The 25,326-nt window shown below is 39.5% G+C and overlaps 1 protein-coding gene across 1 annotated transcript in view; it reads right to left on the reverse strand.

Annotated features, from left to right (window-relative positions):
* The window catches only part of LRCH2 (leucine rich repeats and calponin homology domain containing 2), a 55,727-nt gene that overhangs the window by 22,912 nt on the left and 7,489 nt on the right, over window positions 1-25,326 (reverse strand). The window contains exons 2-10 of the mRNA XM_075720400.1: window positions 12,368-12,512; window positions 8,492-8,618; window positions 6,375-6,480; window positions 6,141-6,277; window positions 5,789-5,922; window positions 4,258-4,345; window positions 3,053-3,164; window positions 2,642-2,739; window positions 2,487-2,554 (exon numbers count right to left, since the gene is read on the reverse strand). Of these exons, the coding sequence (XP_075576515.1) occupies window positions 2,487-2,554; window positions 2,642-2,739; window positions 3,053-3,164; window positions 4,258-4,345; window positions 5,789-5,922; window positions 6,141-6,277; window positions 6,375-6,480; window positions 8,492-8,618; window positions 12,368-12,512 (1,015 nt within the window). The remainder of the gene's footprint in view (window positions 1-2,486; window positions 2,555-2,641; window positions 2,740-3,052; window positions 3,165-4,257; window positions 4,346-5,788; window positions 5,923-6,140; window positions 6,278-6,374; window positions 6,481-8,491; window positions 8,619-12,367; window positions 12,513-25,326) is intronic.

Consider the following 25,326-nt stretch of genomic DNA (forward strand, 5'->3'; position numbering starts at 1 on the left):
AGTTCCTGGAGCATGTGGGGGATAACTTTCTAATGCAGCTGGTAAGCGAGCCTACCAGGGGAGGTGCCCCGCTTGACCTGCTGTTTACCAACAGAGAAGGGCTTGTGGGAAATGTCGAGGTCGGAGGCCGTCTTGGGCTTAGCGACCACGACATGATAAAGTTCTCAATTTTGGGTGATGCTAAGCGGAGGGGCACCAAAACTATTACCATGGACTTCCGGAGGGCAGACTTTGCCCTCTTCAGGACCCTGGTTGGGAAAGTCCCTTGGGAGGCGGTCCTGAAGGGCAAAGGGGTCCAGGAAGGCTGGGCCCTCTTCAAGAAGGAAGTCTTAAGGGCGCAGGAGCGGGCTGTCCCCGTGTGTCGTAAGACCAACCGGAGGGGAAATCGACCGGCCTGGCTGAATAGGGAGCTTTTGCGGGGACTCAGGGAAAAAAGGAGAGTCTACCGCCTTTGGCAGAAGGGGCGGGCAGCTCAGGAGGAGTACAGGGATCTTGTTAGGTCCTGCAGGGAGGAAATTAGAAAGGCAAAAGCCCAGCTAGAACTCAATCTGGCCAGTGCTGTAAAAGACAATAAAAAATGCTTTTATAAGTACATCAGCAATAAAAGGAGAGCCAAGGAGGATCTCCATTCTTTGCTGGATGTGGGGGGGAACATTGTCACCGAGGACAAGGAAAAGGCTGAAGTACTTAACGCCTTCTTTGCCTCTGTGTTCAACAGCCAGACCGGTCATCCCCAGGGTACTCAGGCCCTTGAGCAAGAGGATAGGGATAGGGACCAGAATGGAGCCCTCATAGTCCAGGAGGAAGCAGTTAATGACCTGCTATGCCACCTGGACGCTCACAAGTCTATGGGGCTGGATGGGATCCACCCAAGAGTACTGAGGGAGCTGGCAGAGGAGCTTGCCAAGCCACTTTCCATCATCTATCAACAGTCCTGGTTAACAGGGGAGGTCCCTGATGACTGGAGGCTTGCCAATGTGATGCCCATCTACAAGAAGGGCCGGAAGGAGGACCCGGGGAACTACAGGCCTGTCAGCCTGACCTCGGTGCCGGGGAAGATTATGGAGAGGTTCATCTTGAGCGAACTCCACAGGCAAGTACAGGTCAACCAGGGGATCAGGCCCAGCCAGCATGGGTTCACAAAAGGCAGGTCCTGCTTGACCAACCTGATCTCCTTCTATGACCTGGTGACCCGCCTGGTAGATGATGGAAAGGCTGTGGATGTCATCTACCTCGACTTTAGCAAAGCTTTTGACACCGTCTCGCATAATATCCTCCTCAGGAAGCTGGCAGCTCACGGCTTAGACAGGCATACTCTTCGCTGGGTAAAGAACTGGTTGGGTGGCCGAGCCCAGAGAGTAGTGATAAATGGTGTTAAGTCCAGTTGGCGGCCGGTCACGAGCGGTGTTCCCCAGGGCTCTGTTTTAGGGCCAGTCTTGTTCAATATCTTTATCAATGATCTGGATGAGGGGATCGAGTGCACCCTCAGTAAGTTTGCAGACGACACCAAACTGGGTGGGAGTGTCGATCTGCTCGAGGGTAGGATGGCCCTGCAGAGGGACCTGGACAGACTGGATCGATGGGCCGAGGCCAACTGTATGAGGTTCAACAAGGCCAAGTGCCGGGTCCTGCACTTCGGTCACAACAACCCCATGCAACGCTACAGGCTTGGGGAGGAGTGGCTGGAAAGCTGCCTGGCCGAAAAGGACCTGGGGGTGTTAGTAGATAGCCGGCTGAACATGAGCCAGCAGTGTGCCCAGGTGGCCAAGAAGGCCAACAGCATCCTGCCTTGTATCAGGAATGCTGTGGCCAGCAGGAGCAGGGAGGTGATTGTCCCCCTGTACTCGGCGCTGGTGAGGCCGCACCTGGAATACTGTGTCCAGTTTTGGGCCCCTCACTACAAGAAAGACATTGAGGTGCTGGAGCATGTTCAGAGGCGGGCAACGAAGCTGGTGAAGGGTCTGGAGAACAAGTCTTATGAGGAGCGGCTGAGGGAACTGGGGTTGTTTAGCCTGGAAAAGAGGAGGCTGAGGGGAGACCTTATCGCTCTCTACAACTACCTGAAAGGAGGTTGTAGTGAGGTGGGTGTTGGTCTCTTCTCCCAAGTAGCTAGCGATAGGACAAGAGGAAATGGGCTTAAGCTGCGCCAGGGGAGGTTTAGACTGGAAATTAGGAAAAATTTCTTTACGGAAAGGGTGGTCAGGCATTGGAACAGGCTGCCCAGAGAGGTGGTGGAGTCACCATCCCTGGAGGCGTTTAAAAAACGGGTAGATGTGGCACTTCGGGATATGGTTTAGTCTGGTCTACCCTTGATTAGTCTAGAGTGGGCTTGGTAGTGTAGGTTAATGGTTGGACTGGATGATCTTAAAGGTCTTTTCCAACCTAGATGATTCTATGATTCTATGATATGCAAGGAGCTTAAAACAGAACTATCCTCACCCCCCACTGTCAGTAAAATCTTCCCAAAAGAGATCAAGAAGATTTACCTTTTTTCATCTCCCCAGTCCTCATTCTGTTCTATTTTCTGGAATTTCTCAGGATGTTTTCCCCGTTCCTTATGCAGAATGAAAAATAAACTTAGACTTGAATTCAAAAAAAAGCAAGCCCACTGAACAGTTTTTCTTTTGTCAAGCTATGCTACCTTGATATAAGACAGCAATGGTCCAGTCTGTACATCCCCTTGCTCAGGAACAGCTCCCTCTTCTGCATTCGGATCAATGTAATCATACATCTCCTGGTCTAGTGAGGATTGATGAAGAATGGAGAAGATGATATTAAACAGTTTTCTCAACCAAATGTTATTCCTGAGAGAGATAAGTACTTATGAAAAATGTCACATAAAGATAAAACAATGAAATCATGTCTCCTTGAGCTAGAAATAATCTTTTTCCTTTCTTTCCAGCCTTGTCTATTTGTCATTATTACATTGCTTTCTGAAATGTTGAAAATACAATGCCAACATGTGATCATATAATTTTGTGCAATTTTGTTAGATTACCTAAGAAAAGGTATTTCCGCTACCTAAAAATGGCAGATGCACAACAGATATTACCTTTCTGTGGATCCAGTTTACTTCCCGTTACATGATTGTCATTCCTTAATGTCTGTTCTCTTGTTGATTCTGATACCTGGGAGTGAAGGCTGATTGTATCATCATCAGATGGCTGCAAAGACAGTCACATTTAATACAGAACTTACATATAAATTACATTATTATATCATTTGCTGTGAACTCACAAATTATAGTGCAACTGACCCTATCATAAGTGATGGCTCCCAGGACAGAGAAAATAACATCAAGTCAGGCGGGTTTTTTTTTGTGGGTCGGGTTTTTTTTGGGGTGGTGGGAAGGGGGTTTAAGGGAGTCACAGTTCAGGGAGTGACAGACAACTGCTCAGTATATAATACTGAAATACAGTATTTTGTTCAAAGAGGTCCAGTCCAGCCCCAGTCAGTGGACTAAGAAAACTGTACTTGGGTACTTTCTTATCTAAAGCTCCAACTACTTTGACCCTTGTTAAACCACTGGAGGTATCGGGGGCGGGGGCGGGGGGGGGGGGGGGGGAGTTGGTGGGAAATCACAGTTTTACTTCTAATCATTTGGAGTTTTCTTTAAAAAACCCAACTAGTAATACTCCTTGTTCTACAGTTTTCCTACTAACAATCACTCTGCATTTGTAATAATTCTCTAAGTTTCAAAAATGTTTTGTTCTACACTATTCAGCTTTGACATCACTGTTATTAACTACAGCTCCATAATCTAGATTTCTACAAACAAACAGATAACTTGTAGGGATTTTTGTTCATCGCTTTAAACCTAGCAGATCATCCAGAAGTTTATTAAAATTTAAACAACAATGAGGATTACTAACACATACAACACTCAAGTTTAGTCCAAATAAACTTTCATTTTCTTAAGTACATTCATTTCATTAATAATAAAAGAAAGTTTCAAATAAATTTTGTCCTTCATGCAGAAAATCATTATGCACTTCTCACATTAAAAGATCCAAGCAATTCCTTAGGTCAGAATTCAGTTTTAAAATATAAGAAATTTGGACTGGAATGAACCTTAACCAGAAAAGTCAAAGCAATATGTAAATAATTCGTGTCTAATGGTTTAAACTCAAATCTACAGATGTTCAAAGAATGTTAAATGCAACTTAGTTAAGTATTTCTCAAATGTTACAAAATACAAAGGAAAAAGAAGTTTTAAAACCCAGAAATTACACAAATTCAACAGTGTAAAATACTCACTTCTGTTGTGGACAACCTTTTATCCCCATTATCACTTCCGATGCCGGAGTCTGGTCCATGATTCTTATTGGGATAGAAGTCCTCCATGCTACAGTAAGAAAAACACACAAAAAACCACACAGGAATGAAAGAAACTGTAGTTTCACTTTTCTAAAAGAAAATAAACATCCTTTTAAAAATATGTTCTCTATACTCGCCTACAGTTGCTGATACAGAATTTTTGCACAATGCTCCATGTGCAGAGAACAAATTCGTAATCTCCTACAAGAGTTGTTCAAGAAAAAAAAGTATCAAAGTTAAGTGGAAATGATCAATTACAGTACTCTCTGTACCTACGCAATTTTAGAACTGTTCTATTTCATTCAAAAATACCATCTTCAGAAAAGAAGACTTCCTCTGAAAAACCACAATTACTGGAATTCTATTGGCATACATGGTTTTCTATTAGTAGTGAATGTACATTCCCTAATAGACTGTCATATTATAATGGTTTAACTCTGCCTGAGTATCTATGAAATATTTCCTCCAAATTATGCCTTTTGAAGACATAAAATTGGCAGCATCAGGAGGATGCATTTTCCAACTGTGCACTGGAGCTTGGTTTACATCATAAGATTATCTGGAAAGTTTAATGAAACAAGTTCTCACTACTACAAATATGATGTACAGTGGTAATACCCATGACCCTTGTTCCTCTGCAATACATTTTAGTTGCAGGCCTTAATTCAGTGGAGGCTTTTGGGGAGCAGTTGTGGACCACAGTTTTTTAGGAGCATGTAGAAGCTATCTACAGATACTGTGGACTAATTCCCTATGGCACAGTTGCCCGAGACCAAGACCATGGACTGAATCTGATGGTTCAGATGGTTTTGTGTAAGCTTTATTCATAGCTTTCATCTTTCCTTCAGTCTTGAACACAGAGAGGCACAAGTTGCATGTGACATTCTAAGAAAATAGGCAAAAAGAGAGTATTGTTCCATATGGTTTCCAATGGCAAGCCAACTGACGACAGAAAATACAAAGGTATTCCCATTTAATTACTCAAAAGGTACTTAGTACAGAAGTACAAAAAAAAAAAAAAAAAAAAAATACTCTGCACTTTTTGACCTTGACTAATCTAACAAAAAAATTCAAGGTACTTCACTGATATTTAAGTTAGTTTCCCGTAATATATATGTGGGAGGCACACTTTCCATCCAACAGACTAACTCTATATTCAGAACATTTATGGGAACTTCTCATGACTGTTTTGACCTATCTGTTCAGGAAATAAACAGCTAAGTTTTCCAATAAATAAATTTAAAATACATCTTTGTTCTGATTTCCAAAACTTTTGCAAATACAATGAAAATTTTTCATAGCAACTCAGATGAGCTAATTAGGCTTCCAGTAACACAATCTTAGAAAATAAATACATGACTCCTACATAAAGAATAATTAAAGTACTGAAATTACAGCTATTATCTCTAACAAACAGATTTGCTTCATAGCAAATGCTAAAGCAAAATAAAATTAAAAACCCAATACTCACCTGTCTGTGAGTGGCTGGGAGGGGATTCGTTTACCTAATGACGGCAGATCCAAAGAATCTGGTTTTTTATCTATTCTGAGGCACGCCTGAATGCTGAGGAATTTAAATATATGTACTTTACCCTTTAAACATATCTATTGGGAAACAAAAGAACAAAAAAAAAATCTTAATTACATAACATGTCTTTTGAAAATGCACCCCAGCAAATACTTCTACACTGAGTTTGTACCCACAACTTCCCACTAGGAGAAATACAGCTAAAAAAAATGAAAACTTGATTGGTATAAATTAGAACAGCTTCCTCTTTAAGATTCTAATGCAAATATCTGAACTAGAATGCTTTAATACTAACCTGTGCTGGTGGTATCTGCATTGGATTGTTATCCAAAACTATAACTTGTAAGTGACGTAACTTTCTGTAACAAATTGGAATTTCTGTAATTTTATTACAAGAAAAATCCAGCTTTACCAAGGGAAGGTCTCCTAATTCTGCATTGGGGGAAACAAACAAATAAAAAAGTATTAAGAAGATATCTGATTTTTACCTAGTTTACCTACATCAAAGAAATGAAGACTAGTAGCTTACCATCTGGCAACATATGGAGATTATTTCTTCTTATGTTTAATTCTCTAAGTGACTGCAATTTTCCTATCTGCTGGGGAAGAACCTGAAGTTCATTGCAGCTAATATCCTAAGAAAGATGTAATTAATAAATTAACTGAACATCTCCAATGAACTTAAACAAAGGAAAACTGCTATCAAAACTACTATAAAGCATACTATTAAAAAAAAAAAAATCCTATCTTTCTTGGTTTTTCCACAAAGGGAAGAAGTACCATAACAGATCTCACTGTTTATTCAGTATTTAGTGATTCATGTTTCAGAAACTCAATTCAAAAATGAATGATGAAAGACTGGTTTTGAGATTAAAACTGTAGCCTAGGAATCAGGAGTTCCTGGTGTAGTTCCCACATCACTGAAAAACCTCTTGTGCTACTGCTGGCAAATGATTTGCATTCTGTTCCTTTTATAAAAATTCTCCTTCCTTAAAAAAAATCTTGAACCAATCCATGCAACTAAAAACTTTCACAGAGCAATAGCAGGCTCACCAACTTTTTGGATACAAACACTAGAGGGTGACAAAGCTGCACCAAGTGAACAGAGACTACAGCTATTTCTGCCACCAATTTAACATTTATGTAGTCCGGACTGAGTCATCACATTGATATTACTGTTTCTAACCTTTTTTATCTCCAATTCAATAAAACTGACTTCAGGAGACTAGTTTCCTAGACTAGATAACAATGACAGAGACGAGACAGAGACGAGACAGAGACGAGACAGAGACGAGACAGAGACGAGACAGAGACGAGACAGAGACGAGACAGAGACGAGACAGAGACGAGACAGAGACGAGACAGAGACGAGACAGAGACGAGACAGAGACGAGACAGAGACGAGACAGAGACGAGACAGAGACGAGACAGAGACGAGACAGAGACGAGACAGAGACGAGACAGAGACGAGACAGAGACGAGACAATTTTTTTTTAATGTATATGTATTACTTATGTTCTAAACAGGTATAACACAGGTACTGCAATGAAACTCCCTAGTATGTCCTTAATCTGTGTCATCGAGCACGCATTCTAGGTTTGACAATTTTGAAACATAAGCCAAAGAACTGCAATTCTGAAAAATATTCACTTCCTGTAAAAAATAGCAGTGATCCCACCTTGAAATCCTATGATGTTGAAGCGAGCATAAAGAATTTCTCACCAACGAGTAGAGGACACTAGAAAAACCTCACAAACATTCAGAATATCTCATATTACTTGTAAATTAAAACAGAATGTTGGTTTATAGCTCAGAAATTAGGTCATGTTTAAAGAAATCTCCAGGGCATACACAGCTAGACTGGAAACAGGGCAAGGATTGCTTGCAATGACCAAAGAAATCATACATACTGGGGGACAGAGGGGCAGGGGGAAACACCACACACAAAAATCAAACCTAGTCCAAGTGCCAGGTTGGTGAATAATTGAGCATAGTTCTCCAAAACACATGAGCTTAATGCAGACTACTGATGAGAAAAGCCTAGAATATTAAGAAATATAGAAAAAGTAATAGATGACAAAGCACAAACTTTTAGTATGCCATAGGAAAAAATTATGTTGCACAGACACATAAACTGTGAATATCACATATAATTCTGTTCACACCAATCAAAATAAAGGAATAGTGGAAATGGGGGGGAAACCCAAACCACATAACAAGACAATGATTGAATGGCACAACTTGTGTAAGAGTACAGAGTAAGCAGAGAGGAACTCTTCAGCTGGAAGGAAGATTCCTGATAACATACAAGAAAAATAAATAGAATTATGATTACTGTAAGGAAGGTAAACACAAAAACAACATAACACACGAGGGACTCAAATGAAATAATCTGAAGAGCAGTTTTATTTACGAACCCATTACACTTTAGTTAACCTAACATACTGATTTAGTTTTAACCCCATTTTTGAAACTCTACAATACATTATACCTGTAGTTCCAGCTCAAACACTAAGAAAAAGCAGTAACTGAATTTACATTTTGTAGTTCTGTATTTTAAAAAAAAATTTTATTTACAGTGTAAGAAAAATATAAATTGTTTATAGTTTAAATTTACTTAGTTAAATGGTTCACAATTGTACTTACCAACTCCATTAGATCTCTCAACTTTCCAATTTCTTCTGGAATGGAGACCAGCTTATTATTACTGACAACCAGAACTTTAAGTGGAAGATCAAACAGGTATTTTGGCAACGTTGATAAAAGATTTCGACTTGAAAGAAAGAAAAATGAACAAGCAAGGCTGGATTATAATCTGCTTTGTAAGCCTGACGGGGAGTCCGAGATGCACATTGTAAAACTTTTCTCCTATTCCAGAAGACAGTCTCCACTTATTACAATTTCATATAAATTTAAGCTACAATCTCCATCGTGAATTCCTTACCAGATAAAGCCTCTCTCAGATACGTGAATTTTAGGTCCCCACCTCACTTAATGAAATGAGTATGTATTATAACTGAATCTAACACTAAGATGTACAGAGAAATCTGTTAAAAGAAATAATGTTTGATGTTTGCTTTTATTCTGCTTTCTGATACCTTCAGAAGGACCGCCTGACCTGACAGTTCACCAATATAAAGTTCTCAGCAAACCAGAACTTCATACAAGGCCATTGCTTCTCATGTCATGTGGTCATGTCACTCCTGAGCCATCACAGAAAGCCCTTAATATCTATTTATTACTTTGCAGAGCACTAGTCTGGAAGTCAAGTTTTAATTAAAATTGGTTTCTTTTGTGTATATCATTTTCCAACTGCATGCATGTATGTCTGCTTTGTACACAAGAAACATACTATTACTGACAATCTGATTTAAATCAGTACTGGAAAAACTACCAACTGCAGACTGCCACTGCCAGAAATACATAGAATTTTTCTAATAAGGTACTTGTACATTTAAAAAAGCCATTGGAAAACCAGCTTGTTCGGATGTGGTAAGAAAGCAATTCCTTTCATACATAAAAGTAAAAAAAAAAAAAAAAATCAGTAATTGCTGTTGCTTTAAGTAGAACTGCGTAGAGGCCAGAATTTCTATTTTGAAAAAGAACAAAAAAAAAAAGCCCCAAACCCTTTAAGTGTTGACATTTGTGGTCACACTGTATTAAGAAAAACCCTGAAGTCTTACAGTTTGATTGATATGTATCAGAGCACTGTTTTCATATTTAAACCAAAGCTTTTTACATTATTATTCTCCATGACTACAGTTTATAGGACTGCAAAACCAACAACAAAAAAAATTATATCCTTGCAACATTTCAGCTTCAAGGAAGTACTGCAATTTTAACACCATAAAACAAACATAAACTTCTATCACTACCTTCATAAAAGTAATGTATTTATTCTGTTAATTTTAAGTGAAAAATACAAATAAGTTTTGGATCATAGAATCGTTTAGGTTGGAAAAGACCTTTAAGATCATCCAGTCCAAACATTAACCTAACATTACCAAGTCCACTCTAAACCAATTAAGGGTAGAGTAAACCATGTCCCAAAGTGCCACATCTACCCGTTTGTTGAACACTTCCAGGGATGGGGACTCCACTACCTCTCTGGGCAGCCTGTTCCAATGCTTGACTACCCTTTCCGTGAAGAAGTCTTTCCTAATATCCAACCTAAAGCTCCCCTGACGCAGCTTGAGCCCATTCCCTCTTGTCCTATCGCTAGCTACTTGGGAGAAGAGACCAACACCCACCTCACTACAGCCTCCTTTCAGGTAGTTGTAGAGAGCGATAAGGTCTCCCCTCAGCCTCCTCTTCTCCAGACTAAACAACTGCAGTTCCCTCAGCCGCTCCTCATAAGACTTGTGCTCCAGACCCTTCACCAGCTTCGTTGCCCTTCTCTGAACATGCTCCAGCACCTCAATGTCTTTCTTGTAGTGAGGGGCCCAAAACTGGACACATTATTCCAGATGCAGCCTCACCAGTACCAGGTACAGGGGGACAATCACCTCCCTGCTCCTGCTGGCCACACTATTCCTGATATAAGCCAGGATGCTGTTGGCCTTCTTGGCCACCTGGGCACACTGCTGGCTCACGTTCAGCCGACTGTCAACCAGCACCCCCAGGTCCTTTTCAGCCAGGGAGCTTTCCAGCCACTCTTCCCCAAGCCTGTAGCGCTGCATGGGGTTGTTGTTACCCAAGTGCAGGACCCGGCACTTGGCCTTGTTGAGCCTCATACAGTTGGCCTCAGCCCATTGGGCCAGCCTGTCCATGTCCCTCTGCAGGGCCTTCCCACCCTCCAGCAGATCGACACTCCCACCCAGTTTGGTGTCATCTGCAAACTTACTGAGGGTGCACTCAATCCCCTCATCTAGAATCATTGATAAAGATATTAAATAAGACTGGCCCCAAAACACAGCCCTGGGGTACACCGGTTGCCAACTGGATTTAACTCCATTCACCACAACTGTCTGGGTTTGGCCACCCAACCAGTTTTTTATGCAGCAAAGAGTACACCCGTCCAAGCGATGAGCTGCCAGCTTCCTTAGGGGAATGCTATGGGAGACTGTGTCAAAGGCTGTGCTAAAGTCCAGGTAAATGACGTCCACAGCCTTTCCTTCATCCACCAGGATGTATGTATGCAGTCAGTCTCTTTTTTTTTTATGTTGTATTTCAGGCAGGTATGACAGGCTTTTTTGGTTGGAGAGCATGAGAAGCAAAAATATAATGTGCAAATAAACTACTTTTAATTGATTATAAAAATGTGGCAATGAAACAGTTGTTCTCTGCATCACTTAAATTTCCTCTGTTTTTGGGGCGGGTTTGTTTGTTTTAAAAAGAACTGCCTACTTTACTATGAATTGCAGAATACATTTTTTCAGTCATCCAAATCCAAACATAGAATTTGAGATTGTGTGGTTTTCTTCTGTAACAAAATATTGAAACTAGTAAGCCAGGATTTTAGCCAGTTCTTCAACTACTGTAGTCCACGTGTTCATGCATTGTGAAAACAGTCCTCAGACATTAGCACAAAAATGAAGACAAAACACAGTAAAGCAAATGATGATTAGAAGAGTCAACTCTTGAAATAACATGCGATGCCCAGTTGGAACTACATGCTACTTTATTTCTGTGTAAGGAATTGTATTCGGCACCTCAATTACCATCAACAGAGAAATGGGCTGTTGCTGCTCTGTGAAGAAAGTTAAGTCAAATTTCTTTCAGAACACTGAGCTTTATCATATCATTAATCCTCTTTAGAATTGCCACAGAACAGACTACTCTTAAATTATCACTATAAGTACTGACATTTGCAGATTTCAAGACATAGGTGGTTTTTTTGGGGGAGGGGGTTTGTTGTTTGGGTTTGTTTGTGGTTTTTTTTTTTAAAAAAACCTACAAAACCTTTTCCAAGGATCAATTCACAATATTTTTCAACATAAATTCTGGAACCAAATCTCACATGTTAAATAGCTCTTAGCTAAGAAGGCTGTTTTGGACTTGATGTAGTCTATGTAAGAAACGAGGAATATTGCGGAAAACAGGGTCTCGGCTCTTTATGGGAAGGTTCTTCTAGATTCCCTCTCCTTCCAGAGCTCACATTAGTCTTCTGTTCTTCTAAGGTCCAACCATGTTTTCCAAGTTTAAGAACAGCAATGGATGTAAATAATGTGCAAAATGAGTAGGGACTTCTGGCCAGAGTAATCTACCCTCTTGAGAGCAGCAAATTTTTACACATGTAGTTTCTAAACATGGTCTGTCTGCATAACATTAAAAACAAAGAAAGCTTTGTAAACTGTCCTTATCCTCAGCTACCATTTCGTAATGCAGTCAATTCCTTCCCACAAAGGAAGAAACAACCACTAGCCTTAAAACACCAAGGATAAGGCAAACAAACAACAGAACAATTGTATCTACCTGGGCAAAAATGAGGGCATGAGAGCACTCAATGACCTGGTGAAGCAGAATGCCACCTCTTCAATGAGGTAAGTTATATAAAGACCAAAACCAACAAGCATTACTCACCTAATGTTAAGGTAGGTAAGCATTTGCAGGTTTTTAATAGATTCTGGAATGGATTTGATGCAGTTGTGATACAAATTTAAAGTTTCCAGTGGTGCAAACAGCCAGACATCAGGAGGAATTTCAGTAAATCTGTTCTTTGAAAGATCTAAGGGGGGGAAAAAAAAAATCCTTTTTTAGTAAAAAATTTCCCTGCAGTAAGAGAAGATACAAGTCTCCACTGTCAATTCTTGTCACACTCCTAAAAATTAGGGTGTTGAAAGAAGTGTAAAATAATTCAGTTTTACCAGATGCTACTGCATATAATTAATACACAAAAGAGACTTAAAATACTAAAAGATTATTGTTTGATATGCAATTATAACAGAAAATAGAAAAGTGACAGGAATTCAAAAATATGTTACCCACTACATAATTAAGAACATTTAAAAATGCAATTGAATATCAATTATGGTTGTCCCTCCTCTATCAGTCTTTGTTCTGTGCAACTTTGGGGGCTTTCACCTCCAATTCTAGGCACAACAGTGAGTCAAGGTACAAACCCAGTAAGCATTACTTTTCCTGTGTGACAGCTACATCAGAACCTAATTTCACTGCACAAAATATCTGCAATGCTAAAGCCAAGTGTGCAAAAAAAGTTACATATTTATTTTGCTAAAGAACTACAATTCTCATCTAAAAATATTCTTTATTGCAAGCACAGTACCTGAGACGTTCTCCAGTTATTAGGTAAAAAGAGAATAAAGTTGCAAAAAACAATGCCAAATGCGTTTAGCTATAAAAATAAGGATGCAAATTAGCCTAGCCTAAGAGCAGAAAGAGGAGATACCTTTGACAACAGAAACATAATACTTGAACCAGAGTTGTTTTGACAATGCATGACTGCATTATGCAAACCTGCATGCAGAAGATATGAAAAACCAGTGCACTTACAAAAATGCATACCATCTCTAACTATATGAATCTTTAAAAAGACCAGAAAATTCAAGTTGATGTGACCCAAGAATCCTGGAAATTATCAGTTAATTACCAAAACCTGTGTCACAAAGTCCATGAAACTACCTTGGAAGAAGGAGATATTTACTTGAGAACGACTCTCTACTTTTTTGAAAGTAATTCTGCTTCCCAACACAAGATATTTCAAAAGGATGTGGTTTCTCAGAAATGCTGAACAAACTCTTTTAACAAAGCAGCAATACAGATCCCTCGCTATTTCAGGCTTTAGTTCTCAGTTTTTAACACTTGCATGAAATAACTGTGTTTCTGCTTAGTTCCTATCACATTATTATTGGAACAAACATACAGTTTGTTCTACACTAGACTGAAAAAAAAAACAGACTAGAAGGTGGCTGGAAAAGCGGCTCAAAGTCACCGTCAGTCTCAAAGAAGAGAGCTCAACAGCCTGAAGTTTAACTGGCAAACGAGCTATGAGTGGCATTTGTCGGGGCCAACACTGGAATCAACATCATTTAGTATCTTCATCGATAACCTGGAAAACAGGATAGAATGTACCCTCAGGAAGTGCACGGACAACACCAAGTTGGAGGGAATGAAGAGGCAACTTCCATGCTGGAGGGATGCCAGCCAGAAGTACCTCAACTGGCAGATGCCCCATCCAGTTTAATAAAGGCAAACTTCTTAAAAAAGACTTGCACCTGTGGCAGAATAACTCCTCACACTAGCATGGGCTGGAGGACAAAGGGGTAGAAGATAGCTCTGCAGAGAACACCATGTGATGCTGTTACACAACAGGCTGAATGCAAGTCATCAGCATGTCTAGCAGTGGGGAAGGAGGCCATCCACACAGCATGCTGCAGATGCCCATCAAATAAAGTGGACTGGTACAATCAAACATCACCTTCCAGTGTCATTATTTTTGCTTCCTTAAGTCTAGAATATGTGAAATTTGTGAGCTACCTGGCTGTCACTCCATCGTTCCACCATTTCTAAGAAACATTCTCAAGCTAAAGTATCACAAAACCTTCCTTTAGATCAGGGCATCCACTGCCGAGACTGAATTCTGCAAATTCTAGCTGCAAGCGGCAGAAAGACAAAAGATTTACGTTGCAGGACTGGCATTCTTAATGAAGTGAATGAAAAATGGAATAAAGTTCACTAAAACTAAACATCCCAACTAAAATGAAAAAGCTTATTAAAAAAATCTAGCATAGCTTGAAAAAGTTTTCACAATAATGAGGTTTGTTTTCTGTTTTCTACCACATCAATTTTCAAAACATTACAGAAAAAGAGCAGCTTTCACATGAAAGAATCTTCTGCAAAACCCATTCTAGGTTAAACAAAGGCTCTCTTATTCTAATATTAAGCACAGTGGGATAACTGTGTGCAGAAAAGATGCACACAGTTTTACTGCCACCACAATTCTACCACCGCTATCTACCACATGATGAACAGTCTTTGACACAATCCCATTCTGAAGAAATCAGCTCTAAGGCTCTTCCTGATTTTGTTTTATCAGCAGCTGGAAAGATAACTGAAGGCTAATACAAAGATCTACTCCACAAAATACAAATGACAGAATCCCACCCTACTGCCACTGATCCAAAGAGCAGTACTGTAGATTATATATGAACTGGAAGATTCAAGACCACCATAAAAATTCAGCTGCTGTATGCACATCCAGCCATACCGCAACCATACATCTTGGAAAGACACAGGTTAAAAAACAACTTTGCTGTTTCTTATGCAGAAATAAAACCCAGAAGTGGGCCAGACAGCAACTATAGTGTGCACCAACTCTCTGCTCTGGACAATGAGTAGACCAGGACTGTAGAACTCAACAGGCAATATAAAGTCAGCTGTAGTTTCTAGCCTGGCCTAACAAAAATAACATTAGCACAGTCTGGTTGAAGTCCCTTAGGGTACCCTCATACAAAACCCATACAATTTCACATTAGGAAAAAATACACAAGTATTGTGAAATTAATATATATTACTGTTGAAAACACTTCCCTGAAAACAATGCCTTAAGACACTGCAGAGCAAGGATTCCACTTCTCCATTATGAAATCCAGAAGTCCTATTAAAATAGGAAATGATACCCATTATCTGTCAATAATAAAATAAAAAGGTAAATAAAGAGTTGGAAGATAATATGACTTCTCTTCCAAGCAATTTTTCATTCATTCATTGCAAAACAGTATTACAATAGCCCCAGGGGTTCAGATCTTTCTAAAGAGAAAGATTCAAGTGTATATAGTTTTCCACAACATTCATCTATCAAACATACTTGCAGCTTTTTAAAAACAAGTAATGTTATTCTTTATCCAAACTGAAAAATGACTTCTACCCCAGAAATGTTTTGACAATAGGCAAAAAATTTATGAGTTCATCTATTATGCCAAATAAAATGTAGATGTGAAGCTTATGCAGTTTAGGTACCTTTTTAAGACTAATAACCCAATGTATGGCTGAGAAAATATTGTAAGAAAAAAAGGAGGAAACTTCTAGAACAGAGCATTCCTCTATAAACAAGACAGACTTCATCTCAGTGAAAATGGAAGCACACTGCTGGCACTTAAAATGAGAATGGTTTTGTAAGAGTTAGACTGAAGAAGCAAGGAAAGCTGCTAAATGCAGAACTGCACATGATTAAAAATGGCAACTCCTCTAGAAATGAGATTATAGGAATTCTTTGTTTAACCAGTTTAGACTGGAAAACTCTAAATTGGGGGTGGTATGTGAAGACCAAATAGAAGACACTATCCATGACTGCTTATGAATCACAGGAATTTTCAATTCACTATCTCTGCAGAAACAATAAAAGTGAGAAGTACACCATTACTAAGGTTAAAGTTAAAAGAGGAACTACAAAAATATGAAGAAGTTGGTTGCAGCTTAGTTTCTTTTTAACAGAAAGAGTAAAGTCTTTACTGACTGTAAGACAACGATTAAAAGACAATATATTGAAAGTTCAGAAGGAAAGAATTTTAGAAAATCAGTCAGAGTTTGGAGGGGAAGCTATTAGAAGTAAGAAGGTATCTTGTATGAATTTAAGCCATGATCAAAGGGAAAAAAAAAGTTCAAGCTGTCAGGTTACAGCAGTGTGCAGTAAAGTAGTCAAATGGTATTAACATCATGTTTGCCTTGTTTTTGCACTTTTCTCTAAGCATTTATCACTGATTACTATCAGAGGCATGCTGCTAGAACAAACTGGCCTTTTATCTGATTCAGTTCAATCATTTTTATATTCACGTTTTGCATGCATTACGTGTTGAATTTGAAATACAAGGCTTAGCTGGGAAATTTACACTTGAACCTCATCTTGATGTTATAATATTTTTCATAAAAATATGCTGAGCCATGATACTGGTGTTGAGTTTTTGCTTGCTCAAAGAGTTCCAAAATTTTGTTTAGAAACTAGATCAAAAAGGAAACAGCCTGCCTGTCGGCAAAACCCAGATCTGCTCTCCTAACTTGTAATACATACAGATTTTCCTAGCCAGTTTTTCTAGTAATGATTTAGCTGAGTCTAAACCAAAAAAACATCTAAGCACAACAGTAACAATATAATCAGTCCTACAGAAGTCAATGAATGTATAAAATTAAAACTGTTCAGACCTGATCCTAAAGATACACTTTTGACCAATCTAAACAGAACTCCGAGATCAACACACAGAACATAGGTAAAATTTATTAGTCTGTCAGATGGAAGATGATTCTGGAGAAGAAAAAAAGTCTCAAACACTGCAGAAACACCTCCATATGGTGATTCCAGGAGGCAGAAATTTTCCATGTCCACAAAACACTCAGTCACCTTATAATTCAAATCCTGTGATGGTTAAAATTTATATTGAACAATAAAAGCATTAAAAACCCCTCAGTGTAATTATATTCCACACAGTGATTATTAATTTACTTGACAGGCCAATGGTACTGAAGAAATACAGGCAGGCAAGTATTCTTACTTAGTGTAACCCTCCAAAACCACCTTATGACCACATGTCCTAGCAACTATTCTTCTCTTACACAAATATCCCATCTTTCTTTTTCTCCCATCTCAAACAGAAAGCCAAGTCTCCCTCCTTGAGCAGGTTCCTATAAAGAGAAAATTGTAAGATTTGCATTCTATCTGATGGAGTTCCAAGAGTGATATCAGCAACACAGACAAGACTAAGGCTTTACTAATGTGTTACCTTCTCCCACAAGGACATTAGACTTCAAACAACTTTAACTTCACAACCAACCATGATAAATGATGGCCATTATTTGCACCACAGCATTCAAGGAACAGGAAACAGAATATAAAATTTAAGAAATTAAGTTCTGTTGCACAAAGATATTCCAGATGCTAAAATGGCAAAATAATATAAAGCAATCTGCCAGTAAATGTATGCATTTCCCTATCACCCTAACAAGGAAGAAGGAAAGTTAAATCCAAGCTGCCTAGCATTTAAGATTAACCATAAAGCAAAGATGTATGTTTGAAATATAGTGAAATTTGTCTCAAAAAACCCTCCAACAACAAAAAACAAACAAACCCTAAGTCAGACTACAAGAGTCTAATACCATAAGCTCCTATGCGCATGAGTTGCCCACCTTCTGCCAGGAATGGAGATTCCAGCATAGCATAGCAAGAAAAGTATGAATCCAAAACTAAGAACAGGTCAGCTTGCCAAAGCAGTCCAACACCTCATCTACACTATGCCCACCATGGACTCCTAGCATGCTGGGGTTAACTTCCAGAGTGTTATTATATAGCTTTAATACATGTAGCAGAGGGAATCTCTCACCTGCTGCAGATGAACCAGGGCTACAGAATTGGAGTCACAGAAACCCAAAGCTAAGCAGAAAAAGACCCTCCAAATCTCTCAGTTGGAGCGTTGTTATTGTTCATGACTGTGGCTCCGCAAGTAATTCCTCAGCAGCTGATTAAGTTCATTACCTCCCATCCTATTTTATGTTATACTAGGACAGTTTGCATGGCCATACCATGAAAAAGTGCTGGTTTAGTCCTCAGGACAATGTCCCAAGCCTGTACATCTCCCATTCAGGTATGTCTGTAATGCTACAAAAACTGTATTTTTGCAGTATCATTAGTCTTGCCATCTTCTTTACTGGGAATAATTAAATGCAGACACTCAGAAATTTTATTAAAAAGAAACATTGATGAGCTAACACTAAAGTTGAATTATCCACATCTGAAAACATCATCCTTCATTTTACTAGTCTGTCAGTATCAAGCTTCCAAAGACCTTGAAGAGCTGCTAACAACTTACAAGTGTTTGAACAAAACAGTTTAGAAAATAAACCCACTTGTTCTACATTTTCCTCCTTCCTTGTTCTAGCAATCCTGCTCTGAGAAGTAAAAAAGTAAAACCATGGAAATAGTATATAGTAGTTGTTTATTAGCAAACTGAAGCTGCTGTTTTCTGTTGTGGTATTTCAGTAGTGAATATCTACATTACACGAAAGACCAATCATATTCTTAGGTTATCATTAAGAATATCCTTGTTTTCTATCTTGCTTTAATCTTCAAGAGTCATGTAAGTACTATATAAATTACATGAGCATTAAGACTGGGGAAAATAGGTTCATGAGTCAGCAGGTATTCAAAGGTACTATTTGAATTTACTGATCTTAAGCTGAAGTCTGTAAGCCCAATATTAAAGTGACAAATGATATATGTAAAAAAAGAAAAATTAGCAAAATAATATGTTTTGAAGTCTACTGAAGCTTGAGGCTCCTTGCCCAGTTTGTTGAGAAACTAAGAAAGGAAGCAAGAGGTCTGGCTTTCATTACTAACCACAGAAATAGCACTCAGCAGGAAGAAACCAATTTCATTGTTTATATAACAACACTTTCTTCAGTCAGAAAAATGAAATTAACTGAGACTTCTAGGAGAATTCAGAAAACATATTTCACAGAGACTGAAATATCGCTGGAGATGCTCAAAACTTAACTGGTCAACGCCCCGAGCAACCTGCTCTAACTGGACCTGTTCTGGGCAGGAGACTATCCTAGATGACCTATGAAGATCTCTTTCAACCTACGTAATTACAGGATATAAAATTGTAGTTTGTTTGTATTATAGGAGTATAATCATCTCAGCACTGTTTGGGTATTTCAAATATCAATTTCTTATGATGGTAAAGAGGAAAACTAAATGCATTGAAAAATCCAAGTGTATGTAAATACTATCTGCTTCCTATAACGGGTCTTAATTCTGCCAGCCACGAATTTTGATGGCAGCATTAATGAAACACAAATCTTCATCTGGAGCTTTCAAATACAGAGTTATGGCGGTGTGTGTGTGTGGGGGGGAATACCCACAGAAATCCCCCCCCCAAGCAAGTTAAATTCACCTGAAAAAAAAAACCCTAATGTGTATCCTGTGTCTACACTACAGTATGTTTTAAGCACCTTGCTCCCATGCTGTTATTAGGGTGGAGGGGGAACCCACAAGATTAAGCCAGAAACTGAAAGCTAGATTTGATGGCAGCAAGAGATACTGGTCAAGAATTTTTTTTCTCAGAGATTCTGATCACAAGTCCTTTGCATAAGCTACCTAGCACTTTCCATTACAATTGAAACAGAACCAGGTTTCTGAAACTACTGCTTCATCCTGATTTTCAGGAACCTCAGGAGAAAGGAACTCTTAAGCTTGCCAAGCTTATATCTAAAGGGATGTCCTCTAGCATCTCTAGCATTTCCCCTCAAACTCTATACACCCCACCTCCAGGTTCAGAGTTCAAATCTTAATGTTAATGCATGACTAGTGTTAAACGTAGAAATGTTTTAAGATTTTCCTTTGAAAAAGGAAAAAAGAAGCCTGGTTAATTAAATAACTAATATCAGAATTCTTAATATTTACTTAGGTTGCAAAATTAAGCATTAAACAATTAAAATATATCCAAATATAGAATGATTGTGCATACCAATACAAAAAGCAATGACTTCAGTTGCAAAACAGACAAAAAAATGTTTAGAATTTACTGGCAAAGAATGTTCAACAATTACAGCAAAATTATTTTTGCATGTAACTATGTATTTCACATATAAATACATGTTTGGTCTCCAATATTAAGAGCTATGGTGAATGACTACACAGAACAAACTGAGCACCCATCAGCTCTTATGCAAAAGAAGGAAACCGATATACCTGTCAGACACCTATAGCTCTCAGGAAATTAAATTGACCAATGTACTTTCCTTATCACAAGGAAAGTTAAATAAATTTTAAAAGTCTATTGTTAAAAGTTTATGTAGTAATAGTTAAATTGATTTTTATCTGTTGTGTATACTCTTAAGTAAAATAGAAGCATAGTCTGTCTTCATCTATTCCTTGCATCTATTCCTCTACAGGGCCATACTACCCTGAAACAGATCAACACTCCCACCCAACTTGGTGTCATCTGCAAACTTACTGAGGGTGCACTCAATCGTTGATAAAGATACTAAATAAGACTGGCCCCAAAACAGAGCCCTGGGGTACACCACTTGTGACCGGTCGCCAACTGGATTTAACTCCATTCACCACAACTCTCTGGGCTTGGCCACCCAGCCAGTTTTTTACCCAGCAAAGAGTATGCCTGTCCAAGCCACAAGCCGCCAGCTTCCTTAGGGGAATGCTGTGGGAGACTGTGTCAAAGGCTTTACAAGTCCAGGTAGATGACATCCACAGCCTTTCCTGCATCCACTAGGCAGGTCACCAGGTCATAGAAGATCGGGTTGGTCAAGCAGGACCTGCCTTTCATGAACCCATGCTGGCTGGGCCTGATCCCCTGGTTGACCTGCATATGCCTGTTGAGCATACTCAAGATGAACCGCTCCATAATCTCCCCCAGCACCGAGGTCAGGCTGACAGGCCTGTAGTTCCCTGGATCCTCTTTCCGGCCCTTCTTGTAGATGGGCATCACATTGGCAAGCCTCCAGTCATCAGGGACCTCACCTGTTAACCAGGACCGCTGATAGATGATGGAGAGTGGCTTGGTAAAGCTCCTCAACCAGCTCCCTCAGTACTCTCGGGTGGATCCCATCTGCCCCATAGACTTGTGAGCATCCAGGTGGCGTAGTGGGCCATTAACTGCTTCCTCCTGGATTATGGGGACTTCATTCTGCTCCCCATCCCTGTATTTCAGCTCAGGGGGCTGAATACCCTGGGGATAATTGTTTTGTCTATTAAAGACAGAGGCAAAGAAGGCATTAAGTACCTCCGCCTTTTCCTCATCCTTGGTGACAATGTTCCCCCCAACATCCAACAAAGGATGGAGATTCTCCTTGGCTCTTTTTTTGTTGTTAATGTGTTTGTAAAAACGTTTTTTATTATCTCTTACAACAGTGGCCAGACTGAGTTCTAACTGGGCTTTTGCCTTTCTAGTTTCCTCCCTGCATGACCTAACAAGATCCCTGTACTCTTCCTGAGTTGCCTGCCCCTTCTTCCAAAGGTGGTAGCCTCTCCTTTTTTTCCCCGAGTCCCAGCAAAAGCTCCCTGTTCAGCCAGGCCGGTCATCTTCCCCACCAGCTCATCTTATGGCACATGGGGCATGGTGGTGTTGGGCTGATGGTTGGACTGATGATCTTAGAGGTCCTTTCCAACCTTAATGATTCCTAGTTTTTACTTTCATTAAAAAATAATCCAGCCACCAAGCCAGGAAACATGACATTATTACTCTACCCTTAATTGGTTTAGTGGTGACTTGGTAGTGTTAGGTTAATGGTTGGACTGGATAATCTTAAAGGTCTTTTCCAACCCCTAAAAAATTCTATGATTCTATGGGGACAGACCACTCCTGTGCCTTTAAGACTTCCTTCTTGAAGAAGGCCCAGCCTTCCCGGACCCCTCTGTCCTTCAGGATTGTCTCCTGTGGGACTTTCCCAACCAGTGTCCTGAACAGGCCAAAGTCTGCCCTCCGGAAGTCCATAGTAGCGGTTTTGCTGGCCCTCCTCCTTACTTCGCCAAGAATCGAAAACTCTATCATATTGTGGTCGCTAAGCCCAAGACGGCCTCTGACCATGACATCTCCCACGAGTCCTTCTCTGTTTGTAAACAGCAGGTCAAGTGAAGCACCTCCCCTGGTAGGCTCACTTACCAGCTGCGTCAGGAAGTTATCCTCCACACACTCCACGAACCTCCGAGACTGTTTCCTCTCTGCTGTGTTGTATTTCCAGCAAATGTCTGGCAAATTGAAGTCCCCCATGAGAACATGGGCTAGTGATTGTGAGATTGCCAGCCGCTTACAGAATGCTTCATCTATCTTGGTTGGGTGGTCTACAGCAGACTCCCAGCAGGATGTCTGCCTTGTTGGCCTTCCCCCTCATCCTTACCCATAAGCACTTGACCTTATCACCACCACTGTCAAGCTCTATACAATTGAAACACTCCCTAACATACAGAGCCACCCCACTGCCTCTCCTTCCCTGCCTATCCCTTCTGAAGAGCTTATAGCCATCCAGTGCAGCACTCCAGTCATGAGAGTCATCCTACCATGTTTCTGTGATGGCGACTAAGTCATAGCTATCCTGCTGCACAAAGGCTTCCAGCTCCTCCTGTTTGTTGCCCATGCTGCGTGCATTGGTGTAGATGCACTTCACACTCAATACTGCAGTAGCTCATGAATTAAAAAAAATTGAAGGAAACATCTTACACACATTTTGCATTTTCAGCAATGTTACATGTGCAGCTAGTTCTACTTCCACGTTACCAGTGTTGTTTCCTATTTATCTTAGGCACAATTTTGCGAGGATTTCACTTTCACATACTTCTCTAGCTTTAATGTATTGATTGCATTTAATTAGTAACTCACAAGTGAATATGCTGACATTTCAAAACAGAGATTCACCCAGCCATATTACTCAAGTTTCGATTTCCTGAAAATGGCAACTCAAGTCAAAAGGCACAAAACAGTGCTAGGAACAGAGAATAGAAAGTTATTTCATTGCATACCCGTATCGTGACACTGCATGCTGTTCCTGGCTTATCTCAAAAAAGATACAGTACAACATATACAAAGAGTATGTGCACACACGAGAATTTTTCAGTATAAGAGGAGATTATACAGAATAGGCTTAATCAGCCTGGAATAGACAACTGAGGACGCAATCTATTTTCATTATTTTCGGTAAAAATATAGAGCTGCAAAGGAAGTTATCAAGCAACATGTTAAAAAGATTATTATTAGCTTTTAAAGAGAATCTTGGGCTAGATAGACCTTTTATATCAATACAGTTACATCCAATTTATATATTAGAAAAATATTGTTCTAATATATAGTGTATATATAATTTTCTATATTTTTTCTAATTATATAGTATATTTTTTTCTAATTATATAGTATATAATCCTGCATATAACCATGATCAGAGAGACTGCACATAAATAAGGACCAGCACCCCTTCCCAAGCACCTACAATGCTAGGGAATATAGTGGGAGATAGCAGCAAAGATAAAGAGAACCTTTTGCAAGGGATGTGACACTAATTTGACAGTAAGGGAAATAATAGTGTCAAGTGAGAAGTTTCTGAAACTGAAAGGAAAAAGAGCACTGATACAGAGTTGCAGCTTTTATGCAGTCACAAACACTGCAAGATGCATGGAAAAGAAACTCAGGACTTCTGAGGAGGTGCAGAAAAAGTATAAAGGAGGCATTTCCTTGTCATCAATGTGACCACTGTTTAATAGCTAGAGAGAGATGAAAAAATCTTCCAGGAAAATTAATTACCTTGGCCAGCTTAACAGCTTCCAGTGCATGTTCAATCATTTATTCAGTCTTCTAACACATGCAATGTCTCCTTATATGCTATTAAAGTGAAACACAGGGTACTGGACTGTGCTAATGTGAGTGACCATGTTTCTCATTGCAATACACCATCAAATATTTTAGCACAGGGCTGCTCCATATTAGAGAGCAGCTGAACATCTTTTCACATTGCTTCTCAGTTTCATACTCCTCTGCTTGTGTTTCTTTTTTGAGCTGTCTAAAAGAAAGAAAAACACTCCCAAGACTGTAGGTGGCTACAAGCAGTTTTTACTGTTTTTTAACTGGGTGTTTGACAGAGCACAGAATAGCTTCTATTTTTGTGAGATATTACAAAGACATATTACAAAGTGGTGTTTGGGTTCTAAATCCAACAACTGAAGAGCAAGGAAATACCTGCTTTATGATTAGCTATGTCACTAATTTCAGTTACATACACAGTCTGTGTGGTTAAAGTGACAAATAAACTGTACATGACCACATAATTAAAGTTTCTCATCAAACACAGAGGGAAGGTTGTACAGGCAACCAGAAACTGTATTTTCCAGATTCTGAGTTTTTGTCTTTTCAAACTAAACGGCACTACTAAAGAAAAAATATCTTTTTTAAAAAAAATATATATGCATTGCTTTAGGGACTTAAACAAAAAAAGCACCCTGTCAGATCGAACCAGAGTTCTTCCATGTGAAATACATGTTTCTGTAACTGGAACAGACCAACAGTTGTCTCACAGACTTGTACTACCAGAGAGGAAGGACTGAGATCCAGCACACGGGCTCTGAAATCAAGGTAGCCTTGAGGAAACTACTATATTCTGGCCCATCCTCATTGAACCTCATTGAAGAGTAGTCTCCTAGTCTACTCTGGACGCATCTACATTGAACGTGTCTAAATTGGCAGTTCAGTTCAAGCAATTCTTGTTTTTCATGTAAGTCATCTCCACTCACCACATGTTGGTTCAGGTACATGAGGTTTTTCCTGAAATTTGCACTCATCAAAAACTAAACCAGAAGCTCTGATCTAAAGGTTGGAACAACTGGGAGGCATGCTGGTGCTGACCTGCTGCACACCAATGCAGGGATAAAACCAACAGATGAATTCAGGGAATTCCTCACCATGTTAGCACATGAGAAGGATCCAAGCATTTCCAACACAAGACAGCATGCTGCTCCAACTTGAATATAAGTGTTCAGTTATTTTAGCATAGCATGATTAAAACAAAAAATAAAGAACACACCACCAAGAGGA

Source organism: Pelecanus crispus, chromosome 13 (genome assembly GCF_030463565.1).
Source record: "Pelecanus crispus isolate bPelCri1 chromosome 13, bPelCri1.pri, whole genome shotgun sequence".
NCBI classification, from domain to species: Eukaryota; Metazoa; Chordata; class Aves; order Pelecaniformes; family Pelecanidae; genus Pelecanus; species Pelecanus crispus.